The sequence below is a fragment of the Pristiophorus japonicus genome, chromosome 2 (genome assembly GCF_044704955.1).
Source record: "Pristiophorus japonicus isolate sPriJap1 chromosome 2, sPriJap1.hap1, whole genome shotgun sequence".
NCBI classification, from domain to species: Eukaryota; Metazoa; Chordata; class Chondrichthyes; family Pristiophoridae; genus Pristiophorus; species Pristiophorus japonicus.
The window spans coordinates 5,501,389-5,528,422 of record NC_091978.1 but is presented as its reverse complement, the minus strand read 5'-3'; the positions used below and the strand labels follow the sequence as shown (position 1 = coordinate 5,528,422).

General features: G+C 51.4%; 1 protein-coding gene across 2 annotated transcripts in view; it reads right to left on the bottom strand.

Moving 5' to 3' along the window:
* The window catches only part of LOC139235555 (tetratricopeptide repeat protein 31), a 58,373-nt gene extending 31,567 nt beyond the window's left edge, over window positions 1–26,806 (bottom strand). Inside the window, exons 1-7 of one of the 2 annotated variants that reach the window (XM_070866613.1) lie at window positions 26,620–26,806; window positions 8,792–8,874; window positions 7,492–7,594; window positions 5,724–5,944; window positions 2,689–2,772; window positions 2,137–2,220; window positions 873–1,163 (exon numbers count right to left, since the gene is read on the bottom strand). In XM_070866613.1, the coding sequence (XP_070722714.1) occupies window positions 873–1,163; window positions 2,137–2,220; window positions 2,689–2,772; window positions 5,724–5,944; window positions 7,492–7,594; window positions 8,792–8,874; window positions 26,620–26,677 (924 nt within the window). In that variant the 5' untranslated portion in view covers window positions 26,678–26,806. The remainder of the gene's footprint in view (window positions 1–872; window positions 1,164–2,136; window positions 2,221–2,688; window positions 2,773–5,723; window positions 5,945–7,491; window positions 7,595–8,791; window positions 8,875–26,619) is intronic. The other variant, XM_070866614.1, reaches the window with a different exon arrangement.
* Window positions 26,807–27,034: the final 228 nt, after the last annotated feature.

Genomic DNA, 27,034 nt, shown 5'->3' with positions numbered 1-27,034 from the left:
ATGGAAGAGCCGACTCCCTTTTCTCTTGCTCGATGTTTCTGCAGCGTAACAGGAACAAGGGCATCAGGGGAAGGCAGAAGCACCTCTGTTAAACCATCCAGAATCAGATGTTCACAGTACAGGAGGGAACACTTTTAACCCAAAGTGTAATCAAGTCACATGGAGAGGACCCTGAAGCGGACAGCGTAAAGGAGGCAAGAGAAAATTAATCCGATGTGTTTCTGGAGATGGAAGGAAGTCAAGGCATAAGGAGGGGGGGGGAGGGGGAAGGGAGGTGGAGAGTTGAGGGATATAGCAGCTGGGCGGGTGAGGGACAAGGTATATGGCAGCACAGAGGGAGGGAAGGGGGGGGGGGGTGGAAGAGGAGAGCAATATTCCCATTAAGCTACCCGGCTTCTCGATGGAGAAAAAACACACATGTGCGGAAACATGAATGGGCCGCACAGCAAAAAAAAAGTAAACATTGGCAGAGCGTCGAGGGTTATGGCAAAGTGATTAGGTGAGGTGTGTCTATTAAAATGCTTCTGACATTTCCTCAAAATTCTCCACAATCACATGACTCCAACAGTGGATGCAAGTGTTGAATAAACACGCGCCTGGTCTGGGTGGGCCCAACGGCCTTGCCTTGCTCCAGGCTTCCACATTCAATGCATAGATGGTTACACAAGTCTGCACAAGGTGTGGAGAGACCGGGTCCCCAGAGGAGGTTGTGGGCTGACCCACCTCCAGCCAGGGACCGGTGTATTAGGGGGAATCCCTCACCACCCCCAAAAGTCGGGAGAAAAACTTCAAATCCCTCAGCCCATCAATATGAAGCCAGCACTGCTAACTTGGCTCCATCAGCTGGAGCTCCACAAAGCTCAGGTCCTTACCTCGGATTTATACACGGATTTATCAGCTGCGTTCTCATCCTCACCCTCTCTGTCCCTCTTCGCTTTACCGTGTTTAGCAGCCACTTTCACGCCATGCTCATTTCTACTGTTAGCTTTGTCGGAGCTCTGTTTTTTGCACATCGAAGTCCCTTTCTCAGGTGACGGAGCAAGGCCACGTTTAATATTTCCACAGACTTCTTCATCCTCCTCTTCTTCCTCCTCCTCCTCCTCCTCTTCCTCCTCCTCTTCCTCCTCTCCGTCGCTACAACTTTCTTTCTTCGATAAACCTTTCTGCAGACAGAACAGACCCGGCGTTAAAACTTTTCAGTATTATTCGGCGATGAGTACGAACCCAGCTCGCTCCGCACAAACCGGGTCAGGCACGGACGGCACACACAAACAGGCGGCTAGACACAGCGCCTGGGAGGCAAGTATAGCAGAAAAAAATAAGTGCTTTATACAGTCCCACAATGAATAATGACCAGATAAATGGGATAAATATTGACCAGGGCTCTGGGAGAACTACACTGCTGCTCTTCCTCGAATAGTGCCATGGGATCCTTTAGATCCTTCGGTTTAACATCTCATCCAGAAGACTTGAGGTGGATTAACTTAGCACTGACAGCACTAGAGTGATTTCTGGGAGGAGCAGGTTGTCCTATGAGGAGGGATGGAGTAGATTGGGCCCATACTCTCTGGAATTTAGAAGAATGAGAGGTGATCGCACTAAAACACAAGATCCTGAGGGATATTGACACGGTAAATGCTGAGAGGCTGTTTCTCCTGGTTGCAGAGTCCAAAACTGGGGGGCAGTGTCTCAGGATAAGGAGTCTGCCATTTTAGGACTGAGATGAGAACTTTCTTCACTCAGAGGGTGGTGAATCTTTAGAATTCTCTACCCCAGAGGGCTGTGGATGCTCAGTCATTGAGTATATTCAAGGCAGAGAGCGATGGACTTTTGGGCACTAAAAGAACCAAGGGATATGGGGATCAGGCAGGAAAGTGGAGTTGAGGTTGAAGATCAGCTAGGATCTTATTAAATGGGGGTGCAGGCTCGAGGGGCCGTGTAGCCGACTCCTGCTCCTAATTTTTATATTCTTACAGACCAGGCATCGACACTGGCCCGGTCCTGTTGTGTGTGGCTCAGTGCTACACACTGTTTTAACCATCGAATACAGAGCGGAGAAGCTCAGCTGTATGCCTCTGAGCATCGATCCATCACCTGTGCATTAAGCTCTTATCAAATACAGGAGAATTCTCTTACCTTATCATTAATATTCTCTTCAATTTTATTCTCACTTCTATTTTCTTTTTCTAATTTTTGTTGCCGTCTTCTCTCTTTCTGTCTCTGAAGAGAATTAAATCCAGTCAATCAATACCCATCACCCTGAATCGTAACGTGTGGAGCGAGATGTACGCCCAGTGATTATCCATCACCAAGCTTTCATTATACCACTGTTGGGAATGTTAGTACTACAGTATACAAAGGCTGCAGTCTGTCTACGTGTCAATGAGTTGGAAACAGTCAAATACTTGAATACAGATGTATGGGGCATGGATCTGAGACAGGAGCCCTGCTTTAGTGCGGTAATGTGGCGTGGAGGTAGAAGATCAGCCATGATCTTATTGATCAGCGGAGCAGGCTCAAAGGGCCAAATGGCCTACTCCTGCTCCTAACTTCATTTGTTCTTTTTGAACACAAGTACCTGGGGCATGGATCTGACACAGGATCCCTGCTATATACACAAGTACCTGGGGCATGAATCCGAGACGGAACCCCTACTTTAAACATAACCCGCTGCAGTCAGACACTTACTTTTTTCTTAAGTCTTCGTTTTTCAGCCTTCCTCTTAGCCTGTTCTTCTTCATTAACTAACTCTTGAGCAATTCTCTCAGCTTCCTGCAAAACAAATCATTATGGTGTTGATGCTGCATCACTGTGCCCACAGCAACTTCAGCCAAGCTCTCACTGTCCCCGACAATGGCCCGGGGTCCCGCTGCCCGCCCCTGGCACCGGCCTGGGGTCTCACTGTCCGCCCCCGACACCGGGTCTCACTGCCCGCCCCCGACACAGGCCCCGGGGTCTCACTGCCCGCCCCCGACACAGGCCCCGGGGTCTCACTGCCCGCCCCCGACACCGGCCCCGGGTCTCTCTGCCCGCCCCCGACACAGGCCCCGGGGTCTCAGTGCCCGCCCCCGACACAGGCCCCGGGGTCTCACTGACCGCCCCCGAGTCTCTCAGCCCGCCCCCGACACCGGCCCGGGGTCCCGCTGCCCGCCCGGGTCTCACTGCCCGCCCCTGGCACCGGCCCGGGGTCTCACTGCCCGCCCCCGGCACCGGCCCGGGGTCTCACTGCCCGCCCCCGGCATCGGCCCGGGGTCTCACTGCCCGCCCCCGGCACCGGGTCTCTCTGCCCGCCCCCGATACCAGCCCGGGGTCCCGCTGCCCGCCCCCGACACCGGCCCGGGGCCTCCCTGCCCGCCCCGACACCGGCCCGGGGTCTCCCTGCTCGCCCCGCCCCCAGGGTCTCTCTGCCCGCCTCCGACACCGGCCCCGGGTCTCCCTGCCCGCCCCCGACACCGGCCTGGGGTCTCACTGCCCGCCCCCGACATCGGCCCGGGGTCTCCCTGCCCGCCCCCGACACCGGCCTGGGGTCTCACTGCCCGCCCCCGACACCGGCCCGGGGTCTCACTGCCCGCCCCGACACCGGCCCGGGGTCTCCCTGCTCGCCCCGCCCCCAGGGTCTCTCTGCCCGCCTCCGACACCGGCCCCGGGTCTCCCTGCCCGCCCCCGACACCGGCCTGGGGTCTCACTGCCCGCCCCCGACACCGGCCCGGGGTCTCTCTGCCCGCCTCCGACACCGGCCCCGGGTCTCCCTGCCCGCCCCCGACACCGGCCCGGGGTCTCCCTGCCCGCCCCCGACACCGGCCTGGGGTCTCACTGCCCGCCCCCGACACAGGCCCCGGGGTCTCACTGCCCGCCCCCGACACCGGCCCCGGGTCTCTCTGCCCGCCCCCGACACAGGCCCCGGGGTCTCAGTGCCCGCCCCCGACACAGGCCCCGGGGTCTCACTGACCGCCCCCGAGTCTCTCAGCCCGCCCCCGACACCGGCCCGGGGTCCCGCTGCCCGCCCGGGTCTCACTGCCCGCCCCTGGCACCGGCCCGGGGTCTCACTGCCCGCCCCCGGCACCGGCCCGGGGTCTCACTGCCCGCCCCCGGCATCGGCCCGGGGTCTCACTGCCCGCCCCCGGCACCGGGCCTCTCTGCCCGCCCCCGATACCAGCCCGGGGTCCCGCTGCCCGCCTCCGACACCGGCCCGGGGCCTCCCTGCCCGCCCCGACACCGGCCCGGGGTCTCCCTGCTCGCCCCGCCCCCAGGGTCTCTCTGCCCGCCTCCGACACCGGCCCCGGGTCTCCCTGCCCGCCCCCGACACCGGCCCGGGGTCTCACTGCCCGCCCCCGACACCGGCCCGGGGTCTCACTGCCCGCCCCCGACACCGGCCCCGGGTCTCTCTGTCCGCCCCCGACACCGGCCCCGGGTCTCACTGCCCGCCCCCGACACCGGCCCGGGGTCTCTCTGCCCGCCCCCGACACCGGCCCGGGGTCTCTCTGTCCGCCCCCGACACCGGCCCTGGGTCTCTCTGTCCGCCCCCGACACCGGCCCGGGGTCTCTCTGCCCGCCCCCGACACCGGCCCGGGGTCTCCCTGCCCGCCCCCGACACCGGCCCCGGGTCTCTCTGCCCGCCCCCGACACCGGCCCCGGGTCTCTCTGCCCGCCCCCGACACCGGCCCCGGGTCTCTCTGCCCGCCCCCGACACTGGCCCTGGGTCTCTCTGCCCACCCCCGACACCGGCCAGGGGTCTCTCTGCCCGCCCCCGACACCGGCCCCGGGTCTCTCTGCCCGCCCTCGACACCGGGTCTCACTGCCCGCCCCCGACACCGGCCCGGGTTCTCACTGCCCGCCCAAAGCACCGGCCCGGGTTCTCACTGCCCGCCCCCCGGGTCTCCCTGCCCGCCCCCGACACCGGGGCCTCCCTGCCCGCCCCCGACACCGGCCCGGGGCCTCCCTGCCCGCTCCCGACACCGGCCCGGGGTCTCGCTGCCCGACACCAGCCCCGGGTCTCTCTGCCCGCCCCCGACACCGGCCCGGGGTCTCTCTGCCCGCCCCCGACACCGGCCCGGGGTCTCTCTGCCCGCCCCCGACACCGGCCCGGGGTCTCTCTGCCCGCCCCCGACACCGGCCCCGGGTCTCTCTGCCCGCCCCCGACACCGGCCTGGGGTCTCTCTGCCCGCCCCCGACACCGGCCCGGGGTCTCTCTGCCCGCCCCCGACACCGGCCTGGGGTCTCTCTGCCCGCCCCCGACACCGGCCCCGGGTCTCTCTGCCCGCCCCCGACACCGGCCCGGGGTCTCTCTGCCCGCCCCCGACACCGGCCTGTGGTCTCTCTGCCCGCCCCCGACACCGGCCCGGGGTCTCTCTGCCCGCCCCCGACACCGGCCCCGGGTCTCTCTGCCCGCCCCCGACACCGGCCCCGGGTCTCTCTGCCCGCCCCCGACACCGGCCCCGGGTCTCTCTGCCCGCCCCCGACACCGGCCCCGGGTCTCTCTGCCCACCCCCAACACCGGCCCCGGGTCTCTCTGCCCGCCCCCGACACCGGCCCCGGGTCTCACTGCCCGCCCCCGACACCGGCCCGGGGTCTCACTGCCCGCCCAAAGCACCGGCCCGGAGTCTCACTGCCCGTCCCCGGGTCTCCCTGCCCGCCCCCGACACCGGGGCCTCCCTGCCCGCCCCCTACACCGGCCCAATACCAGTGTAGTTTTATTCACACCTGGACTGCTCATGTTTACGTACCTCAGCAGGACCTCTATATGGATTGGTGCTCTTTATACTATATGGATCTGTAACATTTTTAAGCCTGGATGACAGCTCTGGAGTATCGCAGAGGAAGTTTCTCCGCAGTCCACAGAACGTGTTTCCGCAATCTAGGTGGTTGTGGTCATCATCGTCATTCGAGTCGTCATCATCATCGTAGATGTAATCATCCTCCTCCTCCTCCTCACTGGAATCTACTCCTGCAGGATCAACAGAAGCCCACTGTAATGTCACACACTGCCTGAATTCTCTCCCAGCCCTGGTATTCTTTCCTCTAGAATAGTACAGCACAAGAGGCTGTCATTCGGCCCATCGAGTCTGCACCAGCTCTTTTTGAAGAACAAACCAGTTAATCCCACTGCCCCGCTCTTGTCCCATTTCCCGGCTAATATTTCTCCTTCAAGTACTTCCTCTCCTCAACTCCGTCCAGGGATGTGGTTCTATGGGAGCTGCCAGCCCGGGATTGCACCACCCGAGCGGCCTTCCGTCAAGTATGCTGGCACACATTGCGACCAAGGATTGCATCACACCGAGCCAGAGCTGCTCCTCGCTCGATGCTCACATTTGCACACACTTTGCACCAGGGGTCAGTGGGCAGTGATCAGCAGCAGGAACCCCCAACTGCTTAATATATAAAGGCAGGCTGCTGTTTTTCCCTGTCTCTCTGGCCCAGGGGCATTAAGTATAATGGTGGTGCCCCTACTGCCAGGCGAGATCATCGAACTCAGTACGGACCCCGAGCAAGCAGAAAACCGTTTCACTGAAACAACGGGTTCAAAACCAGACATTGATTGAGGGATAAATATTGGCCAGGACACCGGGATAACTCCCCTGTTCTTCTTCAAAATAGTGCCCATGGGATCTTTTACATCCACTTGAGAGAATAGACGGGGCCTCGGTTTAACGTCTCGTCTGAAAGACGGCACCTCTGACAGTGCAGCACTCCCTCAGCATGGCACTGGAAATCTCCCATGCCCTGCTCTCTTTATATGTTTCATTTCACTTAATCTTTTCAATTTCACTAAAACTCTATACACTTTTTAAACAAGTCTCTTTCACCAGTAGAAATTCGTCCTTTAAACCCTTATAGTTGCTGGCTGATGTCTTCACTGGCATGAGCAGTGTACAGTACAGACTGTACTCAGTCAGATACTCTGCGCACAGAGCCACAGTGAGCACAAACTGCAACGACAATGGAACATCGGGTTCAACACTACGTGACAAGAGCACCAACCACTGACGTAGCTGCACAGCTCTGGTTACCTTCCCCCGGCATCATACGGTGACTGCAGTGAGTACCTGCCCTACACAGAGCTGGGGGATCCCAGTACTGATTTCTGGGGCTGTGCTGAATGACAGACACGCAGTGTTATGAATGCTGCAGTCAGTATCGCGCGCCCCGGTGTTACAGAGGGTCGGACCGCCCAAGGCTCGTTCCCCTAAACGCCTTTGAGCAGTCTCTGGTGGAGGGACGCTTGCAGACACCCAGCTCAGCTGCGACGTACCCCAACCCCTCACCCATGCTTGAGTGAGCTACCTTCATTGACTGTATGATCCCACATAACAATGGTGGCTCGGGTGAGGAAGCATAGCGATGGGCTACAGGATCCCATGAAACTGTACCCCAGCAACAACTGGCACAGTCAAGAGAAAACTGGGAGGGGGATGGAGATAAGGGTGGAGACGACAAAATAAAACAAAAACATTAATACGAAGACCGAGCAAGAATGGTGCTGCCACAAATTACCATAGACATGCCGCTCCATCATGGCTGGCTCTGCATTAAAGACGCAGTGATGAACTTTGACTGGATTGTCCTCCACCAGATTTTTAAACAGAGTTTCCATCTTCTGCGAGAGAGAACATTAAAAATAGTTCCTATCAGCAGCAGTAATCAGTACCCACGAGATACTGAAACCCGGTAGTAATCAGTACCCATAGCATAGTAAAACCCTTGGCGTCCCATTTGAGACCCGAGCGGAGCTTTCGACCCCACAGCCGCTCCATCACAAAGACCACCTACTTCCACCCTCTGTAACACTGCCCCTCTCTGCCCTGCCTCAGCTCGTCAGCTGCTGAAACCCTCATCCATCCCTTTGCTACCTCTAGACTCGACCATTCCACAGCTCATCCAAAACTATGTAAGAGTTAATCAACATATTTGTATTGTATATTTACGTTAAGCATTTGATAGTAGCCAGTCTGGTCTTTCAGCTGTGTGCTGGGCAACCAATTGAAGAGAAAAGATTGAGCGCGACAGGACATGATCTCAGGAGCACAGCTCGAGGCCAGAACAAGCAGGCAGATGACTGAAGGATGATGGCGGGCTGGGTGCAAGAAACAGAAGCGCGTGGCCCTGGCTCCTGTGGCAGGGCAGGAACCAACGCCTGAAAGGAGCATGGGGCAGGCAGCATCGACACAAGTGAGCGGCCCCAGGCTCTCAATCCCAGCAGGGGGCAGGAGCTATGACGCGCGGGTAGGATAGGGGACAGTGGGAGTGGCCTGGCTGGGGTATGGGAAGTAGGTGGCCCGAGACTCCAGATTTCCCTGGAACGAACGGTGGGCAGCGGAGTAAGCAGAAGCTAGAAATGGGGAGAAGGGGGGCAGCAGTAATGGGCAGGCCTGACACAGCCAGGAAGATGACATGGCCCTCTCCAATAAGGGGGAATTTGGAAAGAGTGGCACCACAGCGCCACCTAGTGGAGAGGTTCAACTTGGGAGGACTAAATGTGCAGCATGAGACATTCAACCAAGATTCGAATACAATATATAACGATATTAGGATACATACACACACATTTTCTGCAATCACTGCATTGCTCCTTTGGCTGAATCCATCTTTCAGCAGTTAGGATCAGTGTCCGTGAGAAGTCAGTATCATCACTGGATCCTCCAGACAGGCAAGTTTGAAAACCACTCCTCCAACCCACCCCAGCTCCAGGGCTAAACACACAGCAGCCACCACACACACCGAGCACCACGCTTGCCCCTCAGCATCAGCGGCCGTTACATCAAACTTCAATGACGGATGCCTCCCCCATCCGTACCTGAGTGGTCACTGTCGGATTGTCCTGCAGGTCATGTTGGTAAATGTTTACTTTATGCTTCAGTGTTGACAGGAAATGGTCGTCTGCAGAAAAATGAAGCAAACTTTAGGAAAAAAGCATTCCGCCGTGTTACAATGCGATGCTCACCATCAGTGTTCACGGTGTACCCCAGGGCAACTACAGGCTCTCTCTCTCTCTCTCACTCTCTCACTGGTGGGGGAGTGCGGCACATGGCAGGTATGCTGCATCCCATTTCTGCACCTCTGCCCATGGTCTGTCCAGTTGTGGGATGTCAGCAAAGCTAGGATCCAGGGCCCCGCAAAGATCTATCCTTGATCGCTCTCCTGCCTAACTTACATCATCCACAGACACCGACTGCTTCCACACGTAAACTCATGTATCACACACAGAGGCTGAACTCCAGGACATAGTTGACATATTTACTGAGGCATACGAAAGCATGGGCCTTATGCTAAACATCATCCTCAGCGCACAGTACTGCCCCCCAGTCATCAAGATCCACGGCGCGGCCCTGGACAACGTGGACCACTTCCCATACCTCGGGAGCCTCCTATCAACAATTGATGACGAGTCTCTGTCACAGGTGGGACAGATAGTGGTTGAGGGAAAGGGTGGGTGGGACTGGTTTGCCGCCTGAGGAATAGAGTGTTTGAAGACCAGGCCCTCAAAACTGTCACCAAGCTCATGGTCTACAGGGCTGCAGTAATACCCTCCCTCCTGTATGGCTCAAGAGACATGGACCATGTACAGTAGACACCTCAAGTCGCTGGAGAAATACCAACGATGTCTCCGCAAGATCCTACAAATCCCCTGGGAGGACAGACGCACCAACATTAACGTCCTCGTCCAGGCCAACATCCCCAGCATTGAAGCACTGACCACACTCGATCAGCTTCGCTGGGCAGGCCAGATTGTTCGCATGCCAGACACGAGACTCCTAAAGCTAGCGCTCTACTCTGAACTCCTTCACGGCAAACGAGACAACGGTGGGCAGTGGAAACGTTACAAGGACACCCTGAAAGCCTCCCTGATAAAGTGCAACATCCCCACCGACACCTGGGAGTCCCTGGCCAAAGACCGTCCTACGTGGAAGACATGCATCCGGGAGGGTGCCGAGCACCTAGAGTCTCATCGCCGAGAGCATGCAGAAACCAAGCACAGGCAGCGTGCGGCAAACCAGTCCCACCCTCCCTTACCTCCAACCTCTGTCTGTCCCACCTGTGACAGAGACTGTGGTTCTCGTATTAACATAGAAAATAGGTGCAGGAGTAGGCCAATCGGCCCTTCGAGCCTGCACCGCCATTCAATGAGTTCATGGCTGAACATGCAACTTCAGTACCCCATTCCTGCTTTCTCGCCATACCCCTTGATCCCCCGAGTAGTAAGGACTACATCTAACTCCTTTTGGAATATATTTAGTGAATTGGCCTCAACAACTTTCTGTGGTAGGGAATTCCACAGGTTCACCACTCTCTGGGTGAAGAAGTTTCTCCTCATCTCGGTCCTAAATGGCTTACCCCTTATCCTTAGACTGTGACCCCTGGTTCTGGACTTCCCCAACATTGGGAACATTCTTCCTGCATCTAACCTGTCTAAACCCATCAGAATTTTAAACGTTTCTATGAGATCCCCTCTCATTCTTCTGAACTCCAGTGAATACAAGCCCAGTTGATCCAGTCTTTCTTGATATGTCAGCCCCGCCATCCCGGGAAACAGTCTGGTGAATCTTCGCTGCACTCCCTCAATAGCAAGAATGTCCTTCTTCAAGTTAGGAGACCAAAACTGTACACAATATTCCAGGTGTGGCCTCACCAAGGCCCTGTACAACTGTAACAACACCTCCCTGCCCCTGTACTCAAATCCCCTCGCTATGAAGGCCAACATGTCATTTGCTTTCTTAACCACCTGCTGTACCTGCATGCCAACCTTCAATGACTGATGTACCATGACACCCAGGTATCGTTGCACCTCCCCTTTTCCTAATCTGTCACCATTCAGATAATAGTCTGTCTCCCTGTTTTTACCACCAAAGTGGATAACCTCACATTTATCCACATTATACTTCATCTGCCATGCATTTGCCCACTCACCTAACCTATCCAAGTCACTCTGCAGCCTCATAGCATCCTCCTCGCAGCTCACACTGCCACCCAACTGTCATCCGCAAAGTTGGAGATACTACATTTAATCCCCTCGTCTAAATCATTAATGTACAATGTAAACAGCTGGGGCCCCAGCACAGAACCTTGCGGTACCCCACTAGTCACTGCCTGCCATTCTGAAAAGGACCCATTTATCCAGACTCTCTGCTCCCTGTCTGCCAACCAGTTCTCTATCCACATCAGTACATTACCCCCAATACCATGCGCTTCGATTTTGCACACCAATCTCTTGTGCGGGACCTTGTCAAAAGCCTTTTGAAAGTCCAAACACACCACATCCACTGGCTCTCCCTTGCCCACTCTGCTAGTTACATCCTCAAAAAATTCCAGAGGATTCGTCAAGCATGATTTCCCCTTCATAAACCCATGTTGACTTGGACCAATCCTGTCACTGATTTCCAAATGCGCTGCTATTTCATCCTTAATAATTGATTCCAACATTTTCCCCACTACTGATGTCAGGCTAACCGGTCTATAATTACCCGTTTTCTCTCCCTCCTGTTTTAACAAGTGGTGTTACATTAGCTACCCTCCAGTCCATAGGAACTGATCCAAAGTCGATAGACTATTGGAAAATGATCACCAATGCATGCACTATTTCTAGGGCCACTTCCTTAAGTACTCTGGGATGCAGACCATCAGGCCCCAGGGATTTATCGGCCTTCAATCCCATCAATTTCCCTAACACAATTTCCCGCCTAATAAGGATATCCTTCAGTTTCTCCTTCTCACTAGACCCACTATCCCCTAGTACATTCGGAAGGTTATTTGTGTCTTCCTTCGTGAAGTATTTATTCAATTGGTCTGCCATTTCTTTGTTCCTCATTATAAATTCACCTGAATCCGACTGCAAGGGACCTGCGTTTGTCTTCACTAATCTTTTTCTCTTCACATATTTATAGAAGCTTTTGCAGTCAGTTTTTATGCTCCCTGCAAGCTTCCTCTCGTACTCTATTTTCCCTCTCTTAATTAAACCCTTAGTCTTCCTCTGTTGAATTCTAAATTTCTCCCAGTCCTCAGGATTGTTGTTTTTCTAGCCAATTTATATGCCTCTTCCTTGGTTTTAACACTATCCTTAATTTCCCTTGTTAGCCACGGTTGAGCCACCTTCCCCGTTTTATTTTTACTCCAGACAGGGATGTACAATTGCTGAAGTTCATCCATGTAATCTTTAAATGTTTGCTATTGCTTAATCACCATCAACCCTTTAAGTATCTTTTGCCAGTCTATTCTAGCCAATTCACGCCTCATATCGTCAAAGTTACCTTTCCTTAAGTTTAGGACCCTGGTTTCCGAATTAATCGTGTCATCTCCATCTTAATAAAAACTTCTACCATATTATGGTCACTCTTCCCCAAGGGGCCTCGCACAACAAGATTGCTAATTAGTCCCTTCTCATTACACATCACCAGTCTAGGATGGCCAGCTCTCTAGTTGGTTCCTCGACATAATTAGTCTAGAAAACCATCCCTAATACACACCAGGAAATTCTCCTCCACTGCATTGCTACCAGTTTGATTAGCCCAATCAATATGTAGATTAAAGTCGCCCATGATAACTGCTGTACCTTTATTGCACACATCCCTTATTTCTTGTTTGCTGTCCCCAACCTCACTACTACTGTTTGGTGGTCTGTACATAACTCCCACGAGCGTTTTCTGCCCTTTGGTATTCCGCAGCTCCACCCATACTGATCATCCAGGCTAATGTCCCTCCTTACTATTGCATTAATTTCTTCTTTAACCAGCAACGCCACCCCGGCTCCTTTTCCTCTCTGCCTATCCTTCCTAAATGTTGAATACCGCTGGATGTTGAGTTCTCAGCCTTGGTCACCCTGGAGCCATGTTTCCGTGATGCCAATTACATCATATCCGTTAACTGCTGTCTGCGCAGTTCATTCGTCCACCTTATTCCGAAGACTCCTCACATTGAGGCACAGAGTCTTCAGGCTTGTCCTTTTTAACACACTTTGCCCCTTTAGAATTTTGCTGTAATGCGGTCCTTTTTGTTTTTTTGCCTTGGCTTTCTCTGCCCTCCACTTTTACGATTCTCCTTTCTATCTTTTGCTCTGCCTCCATTTTATTTCCCTCCGTCTCCCTGCATAGGTTCCCATCCCCCTGCCATATTAGTTTAACTCCTCCCCAACAGCACTAGCAAACACTCCCCCCAGGACATTGGTTCCTGTCCTGCCCAGGTGTAGACCGTCCGGTTTGTACTGAACCCACCTCCCCCAGAACCGGTTCCAGTGTCCCAGGAATTTGAATCCCTCCCTTCTGCACCACTGCTCAAGCCACATATTCATCTGAGCTATCCTGCGATTCCTACTCTGACTAGCACGTGGCACTGGTAGCAATCCTGAGATTACTACCTAATGTAGCTCCTAGCTCCCTAAATTCGTCTCGTAGGACCTCATCCCGTTTTTTTACCTATATCATTGGTACCTATATGCACCACGACAACTGGCTGTTCACCCTCCCTTTTCAGAATGTCCTGCACCCGCTCCGAGACATACTTGACCCTTGCACCAGGGAGGCAACATACCATCCTGGTTACGGCCGCAGAAATGCCTATCTATTCCACTTACAATTGAGTCCCCTATCACTATAGCTCTCCCACTCTTTTTCCTGCCCTCCTGTGCAGCAGAGCCACCCACGGTGCCATGAACTTGGCTGCTGCTGCCCTCCCCTGATGAGTCATCTCCCTTAACAGTACCCAAAGCGGTGTATCTGTTTTGCAGGGGGATGACCGCAGGGGACCCCTGCACTACCTTCCTTGTACTGCTCTTCCTGTTGGTCACCCATTTACTATCTGGCTGTGTACCCTTAATTCCCTGGTTTCCCTCTCACCATTCTTAAATAGTGGAGTGACATGCGCAATTTTTCAATCTGAAAGGAACGGTTCCTGAATCGAGAGAACTTTGGAAGATTATAGTTCGGGCGTCTGCAATGTGCTCACCATCTGGTGCTGGGGATTTGACATTGTGGTGAATCTGGGCTGCCCCCCCCTCCAAGACCAATATAACCTTCCTGAGGGGCGGACTGAACGCAGTTACTCCAGACGGGGTCTGACCAGAGCTCTGTACAACTGGAACATAACTTTCAGCCCCTTTTATTCCACACCCCGAGGTAAAGGCCAACATTCCATGTGCCATTTGAATTATTTTTTGTACCCGCCCACTGGCTTCAGTGATTTCTGTACTTGGGGCCCGTAATCTCTCGGCTCCTCCACAGTTCCCAGCTTCTCACCATGTAGAAAATACTCTGATCAATCTTTCTTGGGTCGCAAGTGGATGACCTCACACTTCCCCTAAACTGAACTCCATCTGCTACAGTTTTGGCCACTTACTGGGCCCAAGATCCCCCCCGCCCCTCGCTTAGAACGGCACACTGACTTTGTAGAAGAAAAACCGCACCTAAAACTTACCTCGGTATTCTCCCCGCTGCTGGAACGTTGCAGGCCCTCGACGTGGCGCAGCACAAGCAGTGGGGGGGGCAGAGCCAGGTCCTGGGACCTTTGCACATGTGCGCTAGAGTGTGAGCGCATGTGCAGTAGCTCCTCGCCCCCACAATCTCTGCAGGCTGTGGGGGAGTGGCCCGAAGCGCGCCGCCCCTAGCCCTGGCCGAATGGGCTCCCTCATCGGCAGCCCACTGCCTTATCCAGCCACACACACGTTGACCTGGGAAACCCGGGTACTGAAGGGAGACGAGATCGGCTGGATGAAACAGGTTCAGTGTCTTTCCAGCACTGCTTGTGGGTCAGGAGGAGGAGTGTTACCCACGGATTACCAAGCTTACCTGTAAACCACCCGTGATCAGACTCCCGTAATGAGCCGACTCACCCCACGATCGAACATGCCTCCCCCCACCCCTCTCAATAGCGGACGCCAGCTGTGGCCTGGTGCCACAGGCCTACCCACCAGACAGCCAGGGGAAGCGTGTCGAAGGCCAAAATCGGTCGAACCTGGCTTGGCCAGGGACGTGGAGGCCCAGCCCCGCCCCCGCCTGCTCACAGACCTCCCTGCTTCCCCCCCAGGTCTCCCAATCGATGGCAGCCCCCCCCCCAACCTTTCTAATCGCCGACCAGGGCTGATGCTCCCTTCCCAGTACTGGGGACCAAACTCAAGGGGACCGAACCCAAGGGTCCCAGGCTGCAGTCTCCTGCCGCTGGTGGTCCCTCCTACCCACCAGCCAGACTGTCCATTTGGCCGGCAGCTAGGCGGGAGACGATATAGACTCTCCACAACAGTACCCAGCTGGTAGTGTTTTTCTGCAAGTCAGCTTTGCTGAAGGTAGGACTTCTATTTTTTATTTGTTTATTAATTTATTGATTGATTGATTATGTGGTCCTAAATTCTTGTTTGATTTACATTCTAGTTTACTCTTGATCTGCTTTCAAAAGGAATTCTGTAAAATAGTTTGGCTGAAACTCTTATTTACAGGACTTGCTATAATGTATTTGCTAGTTTACCAATCCATTTTTAATCTAGTTGTTTAGTGCTCTGTAAGTCTTGGTGCTAGGTGCAGGTCCTCTCAGCTTCCTTGTATTTTTTATTTGTTTTTGGTGCTTTAAATGTACTTACCTGCGCTAATTTCTTAGCTCACCGCAAGGTTTTTCTGTGTGGCCTATGCTGGCCTAAGTTAACTGGGAGTAACTTTTAGCTGTCTAAACTTGCTTAAATGGGCAAAACAGGCGTAAATGGCTGGTAACGCCCCCTTTTGAAAAAAAAAACCTAACTAACTCACTTACACTGAAGCAAATTAAATGGGCAGTATTGCAATTTTTAAGATTCTCCAAAAAAATATAGTTGCTCCAAAAAAAAACAGAGCAACTCCTGGGCAAACTTGGGCCCGGTGAATCTATCAATGTCCCTCTGCAACTTCCTGCTCCGGACCACACTATTTACTGTGCCTCCTAACTTAGTGTCGTCAGCAAACTTGGATATACGGCTCTCTGTTCCTTCATCCAAATCATCGGTAAATATAGTGAAAGGCTGAGACCCCAGTACAGAGCCCTGGAGATACCGCCAGTCCACATCCTGCCATCTATCTGCCCACTCTGCACGTCCTCTTGCATTCTTAAATCACAGTTTACCATGTCCCTTAGGTTGCCATAATTAGAAAACTTCAAATCATTCCTCACTCAAATATTTGCATAATTGTACAATAAGACATCTCACCAGCACAGATCCCTGAGGCCCACATCCTACTAATAACTTGCATTTATATAGCATCTTTAATGTAGCAAGAGGTCACAGGAGCATTGTTAAACAGAACGTGATGCCAAATCACACAAGGAGATATTAGGACAGGTGACCAAAAGCTTGGTCAAAGAGGTTTTACAAAGTGTTTTACAATAGAAGAGGTAGAGGCGCAAAAAGTTTTTTTTTTAATTCGTCATGGAATGTGGACGTCGCTGGCAAGGCCGGCATTTATTGCCCATCCCTAATTGCCCTTGAGAAGGTGGTGGTGAGCCGCCGTCTTGAACCGCTGCAGTCCGTGTGGTGAAGATGCTCCCACAGTGCTGTTAGGGAGGGAGTTCCAGGATTGTGACCCAGCGACAGCGACAACCTAACCCTAAGTTTAGGAAGGGAACTCCAGAGCTTAGGGCTTGGCAACTGAAAGCAAGACCACCAATGATGGAGGGATTAGAATCAAGGATGCGCAATTGATGGAGCGCAGAGATCTTGGAGGGTTGTATGGCTGGACTCGGAAATACCTATTTATGCTTTCTGTTCCCCAGCCATCTCTTTATCCATGCAATGCCATTGCCTTTGATATCACGTGCCATATAATAGATCTCTCGTGTGGCACCTTATCAAATGTCAGTCAAAATTCTATGCAACATCTGCCACATTTCCTTTGTCTACACACTGACTTTGTTAAATAATTGAATTAAATTGACGTAGCATGATCTGCCCTTAAAAAACCCATGTTGACTGTCCTGGATTATAGCCCATGCAACTCTAACTCTTCACTAATGCTGTCCTGTGCGACAGATTCAGGGGATTATCCACCACCAAGGGAAGACGAAATGGCCTTCTTCACAAGCAAGGGGCAGAATCTTTACCTCGTTTCAGGGCATATATATATTAGGCATTGTTACAGGAGCTGAAAGCACCTGTTGTAAGGACAGACTCTTGTTGGGAACACAATGATACTTTAGGTACAATTCTGGGGTTGTTGAGGCAAGGAGATTTTGCTCAGTCTAAACGGAATTCCAGCTCATTGGGTGACAGTTAACTCTGCTTGAACTTCTAGCTAACATAGACAGAGCTCCAGGCAAAAACAGAAGTATTTTCTCATCGCTGACCTTCCTTATCTTTCAACATTCCAAAGTGTTCGGAGAAATTCCCAGACAGGAGGGTTTGAAGATTCACTGACAGAGTCTCACTGGGAGGATATGGATATGGCAGGGTGGGGGGGGGGGGGGAGGGAGGGTGAAGATTCACAGAGTCTTTCACTGGGAGGAGAAAGATGGGGGGGAGGGGGGGTGAAGATTCACAGAGTCTTTCACTGGGAGGAGAAGGATGGGGGGGGGTGAAGATTCACAGAGATTCTCTCTGGGAGAAGGATGGGGGGGGGGGGTGAAGATTCAGAGTCACTGGGAAAAGGATAGAGTGAAGATTCAATCACACGGAGATAGAGCTCAGACTGAAATGGTGTATAAAGTTCACTGACAGTTACATACCGTCTTATCCTGAGATGCAGCTCTGAACATTATATCCAATTGCTTCCAATTCCATCCTTCCCTCACCTTCACATGGTCCATCTCTGACTTTTCCCCTCCCTTCCTTGACTTCTCTGGCTCCATTTCTGCATATAGAAAGTACACTGTTCTATCCTTTTTAGGTCCAAACTGCATGACCTCACATTTGCCTACACTGAAATTCATTTGCCACAGTTTTGCCGATTCACTTAATGTGTCGATATCCCTGTGTAATTTTATGCTTCCAGCAACACTACCTACAATGCTGCCTATCTTTGCATCATTGGCAAATTTGGATACATGACTTTCTAGGCCATCATCCACGTCATTAATAAATACTGTGAATAGTTGAGGCCCCAACACAGATCACTGCGGGACACTACTAGTCACCTCCTGCCTAGTACCTACCCACTATCCCTACCACCTGTCTCCTGCCGCTCAGCCAATTTCCTAAGCAGGTCAATAATTTGCCGTCAATTCCGTAGACTTCTACTTCATCCAACAGTCTCTTATGTGGGACTTTATCAAATGCCTTCTGGAGGTTCATATAAATAACATCCATAGACATTCCCCTGTTCAGTACTTAAGTCACCTCTTCAAAAAATTCAATCAGGTTTGTCAGGCAAGACCTATCTTTCACAAATCCATGCTGGCTTTCTCTGGTCAACTGAAAATGAGATGTTCAGTCACCCTATCTTGTCGAGAGCATGCAGAAACCAAGCGCAGGCAGCGGATGGAGCGTGTGGCAAACCTGTCCCACCCACCCTTTCCCTCAACGACTGTCTGTCCCACCTGCGACAGAGACTGTAATTCCCGTATTGGACTGTTCAGTCACCTAAGAACTCATTTTGAGAGTGAAAGCAAGTCTTCTTCGATTCCAAGGGACTGCCTATGATGATGCCTTAATTATAGACTCTAGCAATTTCCCCACAACAGATGTTAGGTTAACTGGTCCATAATTCCCTGGTTTCCCTCTCACCATTCTTAAATAGTGGAGTGACATGCACAATTTTCCAATCTAAAAGGAACGGTTCCTGAATCGAGAGAACTTTGGAAGATTATAGTTCGGGCATCTGCAATGTGCTCACCATCTGGTGCTGGGGATTGGTCACTCTTTAGTGCCGTTATTTTCTTCATTACTATTATTTTACTTACATTAATTTTATCGAGTCCCTGTCCCTGATTCAGTATTAGTTTCCGCTGTCATTATGTTTATCTCATCTAATATTTCACACTCCCCCTTAACTACAATATCTGCATCGTCCCTCTCCTCTGTGAAGACAGATGCAAAGTATTCATTAAGAAACAAACCCACGTCTTCTGCCTCTACACATAGGTTATCTTTTTGGGCTCCAATTTACCCTACACTTTCCTTAGCTATTCTCTTGCTCTTTATGCAGTTATAAAATATCTTTGGGTTTTCCTGGTGGGAAAGCTTGAGTATGCTGGCTGGGCCGTCCAAACTAGACAGATTTAACAGACTGAGGGCAGCGCACCGCGGTGTCTTCCTGTAGGGAGGTGTGAGTCAGACTGACGATCTGTTAAAATCCTTGCTACTGAAACAACCCAGAAACAAGAGGAAACTGTTACAGACTGGCAAATACAGACATCAGTGGTGGAGAACCATGCTGTAGAGAATCTAAGGCAAGATTATTTACAAGAACGGTACAAAGGATGAGGGAATTCAGTTAGGTGGAAAGATTAGATAAGCTGGGGTTGTTCGTCTTACAACAGAGGTTAGGAGAAGATTCAAATCGAGGTCTTCAAAGTCATGAAGGGTTTTGATGGTGTAAATAAGGAGAAACCGTTTCCCGTGGCGGAAGGGTCAGTAACCAGAGGACATATTTAAGGTGATTGACCAAAGAACCAGAGGCAACATAAGGAAACATTTTTTTACGCAGCGATTGTGACCAGAATGCGTTGCCAAAAAGCAGATTCAATAGTAACTTTCAAAAGGGAATTGGATATATACTTGATGGGGAAACATTTTCAGGGCTATGGGGAAAGTGCAGGGGGAGTGGGACTAATTGGATCGCTCTACCAAAGAGCCGGCACAGGCACGATGAGCCAAATGGCCACCTTCTGTGCTGTTTCATTCTATGATTATACTCCAATTAAGTTAAATATCTTGCTCTGGACAGACAGCAGAAGAGCAAGGCACAGGAGTTTAACTATTTAAGACATTGACGGCATTCTCTAGTAAAAAGCTGGGAGTTCTGTAGAGCAGAGAGAACCCACATGAATGCCACAAGCTAAGGTCAGGTCTCCACCTAGCTCTAAATGTCCACGATTTGATTAAAAGCAGCACCAGCGACTAAAGTAAATCTGGGAGTAGAGCAGGCACCACAACTTGTATTTCAATGTGTCTTTAATATCATTACTTCCAAAGAGCTGCACTTTAGCAATCATGGTTTGTATGGTCTAAACTTTTCCAAGACACTCTGATTTCTCCATATAAAATCACACTGTATTCATTTCACACACAGCCCTCTAAAAGTGCCCATATCACAGAAGAATCAATGGTACACAAAACACCTATTCCTGGAAAGCTGAGGCCAGCCATCTTACAGCATAAAGCACAAGGCAGATAAAGGCAGGAAACATGGCCTACAAAACGCTCCCTTTACCTGCATCTCCTGGTGGCAAGCAATATTTAAAAAATCTTTATCAGCATGACAAGTCTCTAAAATCACGTTGCCTCTTTGTAACATTTAAATATTATCCATCAGATTAGACGGCCACTTATCCTCTCATTACCGGGTTCCAACTTTGCTCAATCCCGAAACAGTTGAAGAATATTTAAACTCCAAACAAAGACAGGTCACGTCTGCCTTAGATTTCCACTGAATAGATTACTCTCAATAACAAATGCTGGTTTAAAAAAAACAGAGCTCATCGTGAAAACCTTCCCCAAACAAGTATTTTGTCTGAGCACTGCAGTGAAGGTGGGAACCAGTCAGCTGCTGTTTGAGTCACTCATTAAAATAAGATAAACCAGAAATGAAACCAAAACTTAAAACAATACTTGGCAAACATACAATTCAACTGTGACTCAGAACAGCAAGTGAATAAACTCGCAATGTTATTAATCCTCAAGCATCAGGGAGCTCTAGTCAATGGTCACCGTCTCCTCCCTCCCAACTAATTCCCCACCTATATCACAAGGTTGCCTCCAACTCCGTGCACTCTCATTTTGCTAATAATTTCGAGTAGAACCTTACCAAATGCCTTCTGGAAGTCAATGCAGACAACATCCATAGCCCTATCTACCATGGGTGATCTCATAAAATTCAACGAGATTAGTCAGACATGACCTACCCTTTAGAAATTCATGCTGACTCTCACTGATTAGCTCATACTTGTCCGAGTGCTCAGTCATTCAACCTGATGATAGATTCCAGTCATTTTCTCACAGCTGATATTCAAACAATGGAGTGACATTTGCAATTTCCCAATCTGAAGGAATAGTTCTTGAATTGTAACATCCACCTCTCCACTACCAGCACACAAAACTCTTCCATCATTTCAAAAACCTCAATTAAATTTCCTCAGCCCTCTCTGCTCCGGTGGAAACAGTCCCAATAGCTTGTCTCTCCTCGGCTCGACTTATATTAAAATATTGTTTTGCCTCTTTTAAGGCTTTATCGACTTGCACCTTTAGGGAATCCGGTATTTGAATCCCTCGGCTTTTCCATTCATCCACACCCTTCAGTGCCTTTCCGTCTAGTGTATACTCCCATTCCTTGTTTGCTCGCTCAAGGTAAATTGCCTTACATTTGTCCACATTAAACTGCACCTGCCACCAGTCTGGCCATATCCTTACACCTTCCTGGAGTCTTATACAGTCCTCCAGTTCGAGATTTTGTTTCCTATTACCAAGTCCAAATCATCCACATACATCAAGATCAAAAACACAACCAGCATTACATAAGAACATAATAAATATGAGCAGGAGTCGGCCATACGGACCCTCGAGCCTGCTCCGCCATTCAATAAGGTCATGGCTGATCGATCGTCGGCTTCAACTCCACTTTCCCACCCGATCCCCATATCCCTCAATTCCCCTAGACTCCAAAGATCTATCTATCTCAGCCTTGAATATACTCAGAGACTCAGAATCCACAGCCCTCTGGGGCAGAGAATTCCAAAGATTCACAACCCTCCGAGTGAAGAAATTCTTCCTCATCTCTGTCCGAAACGGCCGACCACTTATCCCGAGACTTTGCCCCCCCTAGTTCTAAACACTCCAGCCAGGGGAAACAACCTCTCAGCATCTACCCTGTCAATCCCCTTCAAAATCTTGTATATTTCAATGAGATCACCTCTTATTCTCCTAAACTCCAGAGTATAGGCCCATTCTACACAATCTATCACCATAGACAGCCCTCTCATCCCACGAATCAATCGAGTGAACCTGCGTTGCACCGCCTCCAAGGGAAGTATATCCTTCCTTAGATAAGGAGACCAAAACTGTGCACATTGCTCCAGATGTGGTCTCACCAAGGCCATGTACAAGGGGGGGTGGTTTGGCAAGGGAGGGGGTGGTGGTTTGGCAAGGGAGGGGGTGGGGGAGAAGAGAAGATTCACTTGTAGGAACTCAAATTTGCTGCCAGGTGCTCAGCTGTGAGGCTATGTTTGTTTATCAGAGTATTGCTGGTGTCTCCCAAGTATTTGGAGAACTTATGATAAGGGGCCAAAGAGGCCCCAGAACATACCCGCACAACAAGACATCGATCCACATAATTGGGTGCAGTTGTGCGACACAGGGTATTGGTGAGGCCACACCTGGAATACTGCGTGCAGTTTTGGGTTCCATATTTAAGAAAGGATATACTTGCTTTGGAGGCAGTTCAGAGAAGGTTCACTAGGCTGATTCCGGAGATGAGGGAGTTGACCGATGAAGAAAGGTTGATTAGATTGGGCCTCTACTCATTGGAATTCAGAAGAATGAGAGGTGGTCTTATCGAAACATATAAGATTATGAGGGGGCTTGACAAGGTGGATGCAGAGAGGATGTTTCCGCTGATAGGGGAGACTAGAACTAGGGGGACATAATCTTAGAATAAGGGGCCACCCATCTAAAACTGAGATGAGGAGAAATTTTTTCTCTCAAGAGGGTTGTGGATCTGTGGAATTCGCTGCCTCAGAGAGCTCTGGAAGCTGGGACATTGAATAAATTTAAGACAGAAATAGACAGTTTCTTGAACGATAAGGGAATAAGGGGTTATAGGGAGCGGGCAGGGAAGTGAACCTGAGTCCATGATCGGATCAGCCATGATCGTATTAAATGGCAGAGCAGGCTCGAGGGGCCGCATGGCCTGCTCCTGCTCCTATTTCTTATGTTATGTAATTATGTTCTTATATCCCTTTGCAGACTTTGTGTTCTCCTCACAGCTTACTGCCCTATCTAGCTTTGTATCGTCAGCAAACTTGGACACATTACACTCAGTCCCTTTAGCTAGGTAATTAATATAGATTGCAAATAGCTGAAGCCCCAGCACTGATCCTTGCGGCACCCCACTAGTTACAGACTGCCAACCTGAAAAAGACCCATTTATCCCGACTCTCTGTTTTCTGTCTGTTAACCAATCCTCTATCCATGCTATTACCTCTAATCCCATGACCCCTTATCTTGTGTAATAACCGTTTATGTGGCACCTTATCGAATGCCTTTTGAAAATCCAAATATACTGCATCCACTGGTTCCCCTTTAACTACCCTGCTAGTTACATCCTTAAAAAACTCTAATAAATTTATCAAACACGATTTCCCTTTCATAAAGCCATGTTGACTCTGCCTAATCGTGTTATGATTATCTAAGTGCCCTGATACCACTTCCTTAACCATAGATTCTAGTATTTTCCGACGACTGATATCAGGCTAACTGGCCTCTAGTTCCCAGTTTCTCTCCCTCCTTTCTTGGATAGCGGGGTTACATTTGCTACCTTCCAATCCGCTGGGACATTCTAGAATCTAGAGTATTTTGGAAGATCAAAACAAATACATCCACTATCTCTGCAGCCATTTCTTTTAAAACCCTAGGATGTAGGGGATTTGGTGGCTTTTAGTCCCATTAGTTTCTCCAGTACTTTTTCTCCACTTATATTAATTACATTATGTTTCTCACCTTCATTAGACCCTTGGTTCCCAACCATTTTAGGTATGCTTTTTGCATCTTCTACTGTGAAGACAGATACAAAATATTTATTTAACGTTTCTGCCATTTCCTTATTCCCTATAATAATTTCTCCTGTCTCAGCCTTGGAGGGACCAACATTTACTTTTGCTACCCTCTATCTTTTTACATACTTGTAGAAGCTCTTACAATCAGATCTTATATTTCATGCTAGTTTTCTCTGTCTATTTTTTCCCTTTTTTTGTCACCCTTTGCTGGTTTCTGAAACCCTCCCAATCCTCAGGTTTACTATTTATTATTCTTCGCAATATTATAAGCTGCTTCTTTCAATCTAATACTATCCTTAACTTCTTTAGTTAGCCACGGATGGATCACTTTTCCCATAGAGTTTGCGTTTCTCAATGGAATGTATTGACCCCTGGGCACATCACTTCCAACCTTTCTCCATAAAAAGTAACATCAACTCGTAACTAAAAAGTGCCTTAAACATAGAAAAACATCTCATACTGCTTCAAAGGGGTGTAATCAAAAAAGAGTCACCAAAACAACAGAGATATTCGACGAGGTAACGAAAAGCAGAGATGAGTTTTGAGGACGGTTTTGATAGCAGATAGCGTGATGTGACAGTGGAGCATCACCCTTACCCCAACTTTATTTCCTGTCTGTTAACCAACTTGTTAAAAAAAATCTATACTGCTACATTTCTTCTGTATCATATGCCCAAAATTTTCTAATAAGCTTCTTATAAGACACCTTATCGAATGTCTCTAAAGATTCAAATAAATGGCACCCTCTGCATTCCTTTTATCTATCCATTTGGTCACTTCATCAAAACACATTTGCCAAACATGAATCGCCTTTAACAAGTCCGTGCTGGCTGTCCTTGATGAACACATGCATTTCTAAAGGTCGACTCATTTTATCTCACCTTCAGGAATCTAAGAATTTGCCCATAACTGACATTAGACTGACTGGTCTCTAGTTATGCACTTTAACCATCTCTCACTCCTGTTGATCAAGGGTGTTACAGTGAGCTCTAGAAATTGTTTCATAACCTCCTCTCATTTACATTCTCACTGAACTTGTAAAAAATCAATGTAAAGTATCTTTGCCCGATCTTCATCCTCTACAATTTGACACCCACTTCACTCTCGAGAGGCCCTACCCCCCTCTTTAACTATTCCTTAGATACTTAGAAAATCCCTGACTATTTCCTTTTATATTTTCTGCTGGGGTTTTTTCATATTTCCTTTCTTTACTTCCCATCTCCCCACAATAATTTGGTATTCCTCATGGTCACCCAAGCATTGTTAGCCTAAACATTATGATATTCCCATCGCGTTTTAGTCCAGTTCTCCAGGTCACCCGGACCACAGTCGGGGCCCACACTCCTTTCCCCAGTGCTCGGCCACTCCCGATCCCAGGGAACCCTCTCTCCTGGCAATCCTACACAATGCCCCATGCTGATCTCTCCCCTCAGGCTGATCCCACACTTTCCCCCCCCCCCCCAGACTATTCCCCCTCCCCACCCATTCGCTCCACCCCCTGGGGGGGGGGGGGGGGGGGGGGGAAACTGATTCATAGAAACATAGAAAATAGGTGCAGTAGGCCAAGGCCATTCAAGCCTGCACCACCATTCAATATGATCATGGCTGATCATTCACCTCAGTACCCTCCGCCCGGGGCCTGATCTTTCACATCAGGCTGATCCCACCCTCTCCCTCCGGGCTATTTCCCCGGCACCCCTCTCCACTCCCTGGGGACTGATCCCCTTCTCCCCCCCCCACCAGGGGCTGATTCCCCCTCTCCCAAGGGGATAATCTCCTCCCGGGGACCTGACCTCCCCTTCCCCTGGGGGACCTCATCCCCCTCCCCAGGGGAGGGCTGAACCCCTTCCCTCAGGGCAGGGGGAACTGAACCTCATCCCCCCCTCCCTTGGGGGCTGATCCCCTCTCCCTCTCCCCTGGAGGAGGGGGAACTGATCCGCTCTCTCTCTCTCTCCCCTGAGGGGGGGACTGATCCCCTGGGGGGGGGGGGGGGGTGAAATACTGATCCCCTCCCTCTCTCCCCTGGGGGGGGGGGGCTGATCCCCTGGGGGGTTAATGCTGATCCCCTCCCTCTCTCCCCTGGGGGGGGGGCTGATCCCCTGGGGGGTTAATACTGATCCCCTCCCTCTCTCCCCTGGGGGGGGGGGGTGATCCCCTGGGGGGTTAATACTGATCCCCTCCCTCTCTCCCCTGGGGGGGGGGGGGGGCTGATCCCCTGGGGGGTTAATACTAATCCCCTCCCTCTCTCCCCTGGGGGGGCAGCTGATCCCCTGGGGGGTTAATACTGATCCACTCCCTCTCTCCCCTGGGGGGGGGGGGGGGGCTGATCCCCTGGGGGGTTAATACTGATCCCCTCCCTCTCTCCCCTGGGGGGGAGGGGGGGCTGATCCCCTCCCTCTCTCCCCTGGGGGGGGGGGGGCTGATCCTCTGGGGGGGGGTTAATACTGATCCCCTCCCTCTCTCCCTTGGGGGGGGGGGGGAGGGGGGGGGTTAATACTGATCCCCTCCCTCTCTCCCTTGGGGGGGGGTTAATACTGACCCCTCCCTCTCCCCCTGGGGGACTGATCACTCCCCCTGGGGGGGGGTTTAATACTGATCCCCTCCCTCTCTCCCCTGGGGGGGGGGGGGGGGGGGGGCTGATCCTCTGGGGGTAAATACTGACCCCTCCCTCTCCCCCTGGGGGGACTGATCACTCCCCCTGGGGGGACTGACTCCTCACCGCCCCCGGCCCCCGGCCCCCGGTCCCCGCTCTCTCACCATCGTCGAGCCACCAGATGGGGTCGATGTCTCCGCCGCCGCCGCCTCTGGCGCTCATGTTCCCGGGCGGTGCAGGCCCCGCAGGCCCCGCGGGCCCCGCTCTCTCCCACCGCCCCCGGGCCGCTCTCTCCCGCTCTCCGCCTTCCCGAAGCTTCTACCCTCCGCCCGGGCCCCGCGCGCCTCACCAGCCCGCCCGGAAGCGGAAGTGGCCTACCCCGCGCCCACCCGCCGCTGTGCCAATTTGAGCCACCTGCCGCCGCCATCTTTCAGACAGGCAGCCAGCGGCAGGGTTTGGGTCTGCTGTGATCTGGGTTCTCAAATCTCAAACCTGAACTCTGATATCCTCTCTCTCTCTCTCTCTCTCCACACATGCTGCCTCACCTGCTGAGCAGTCCCACTTTTTATAACAGCAGAT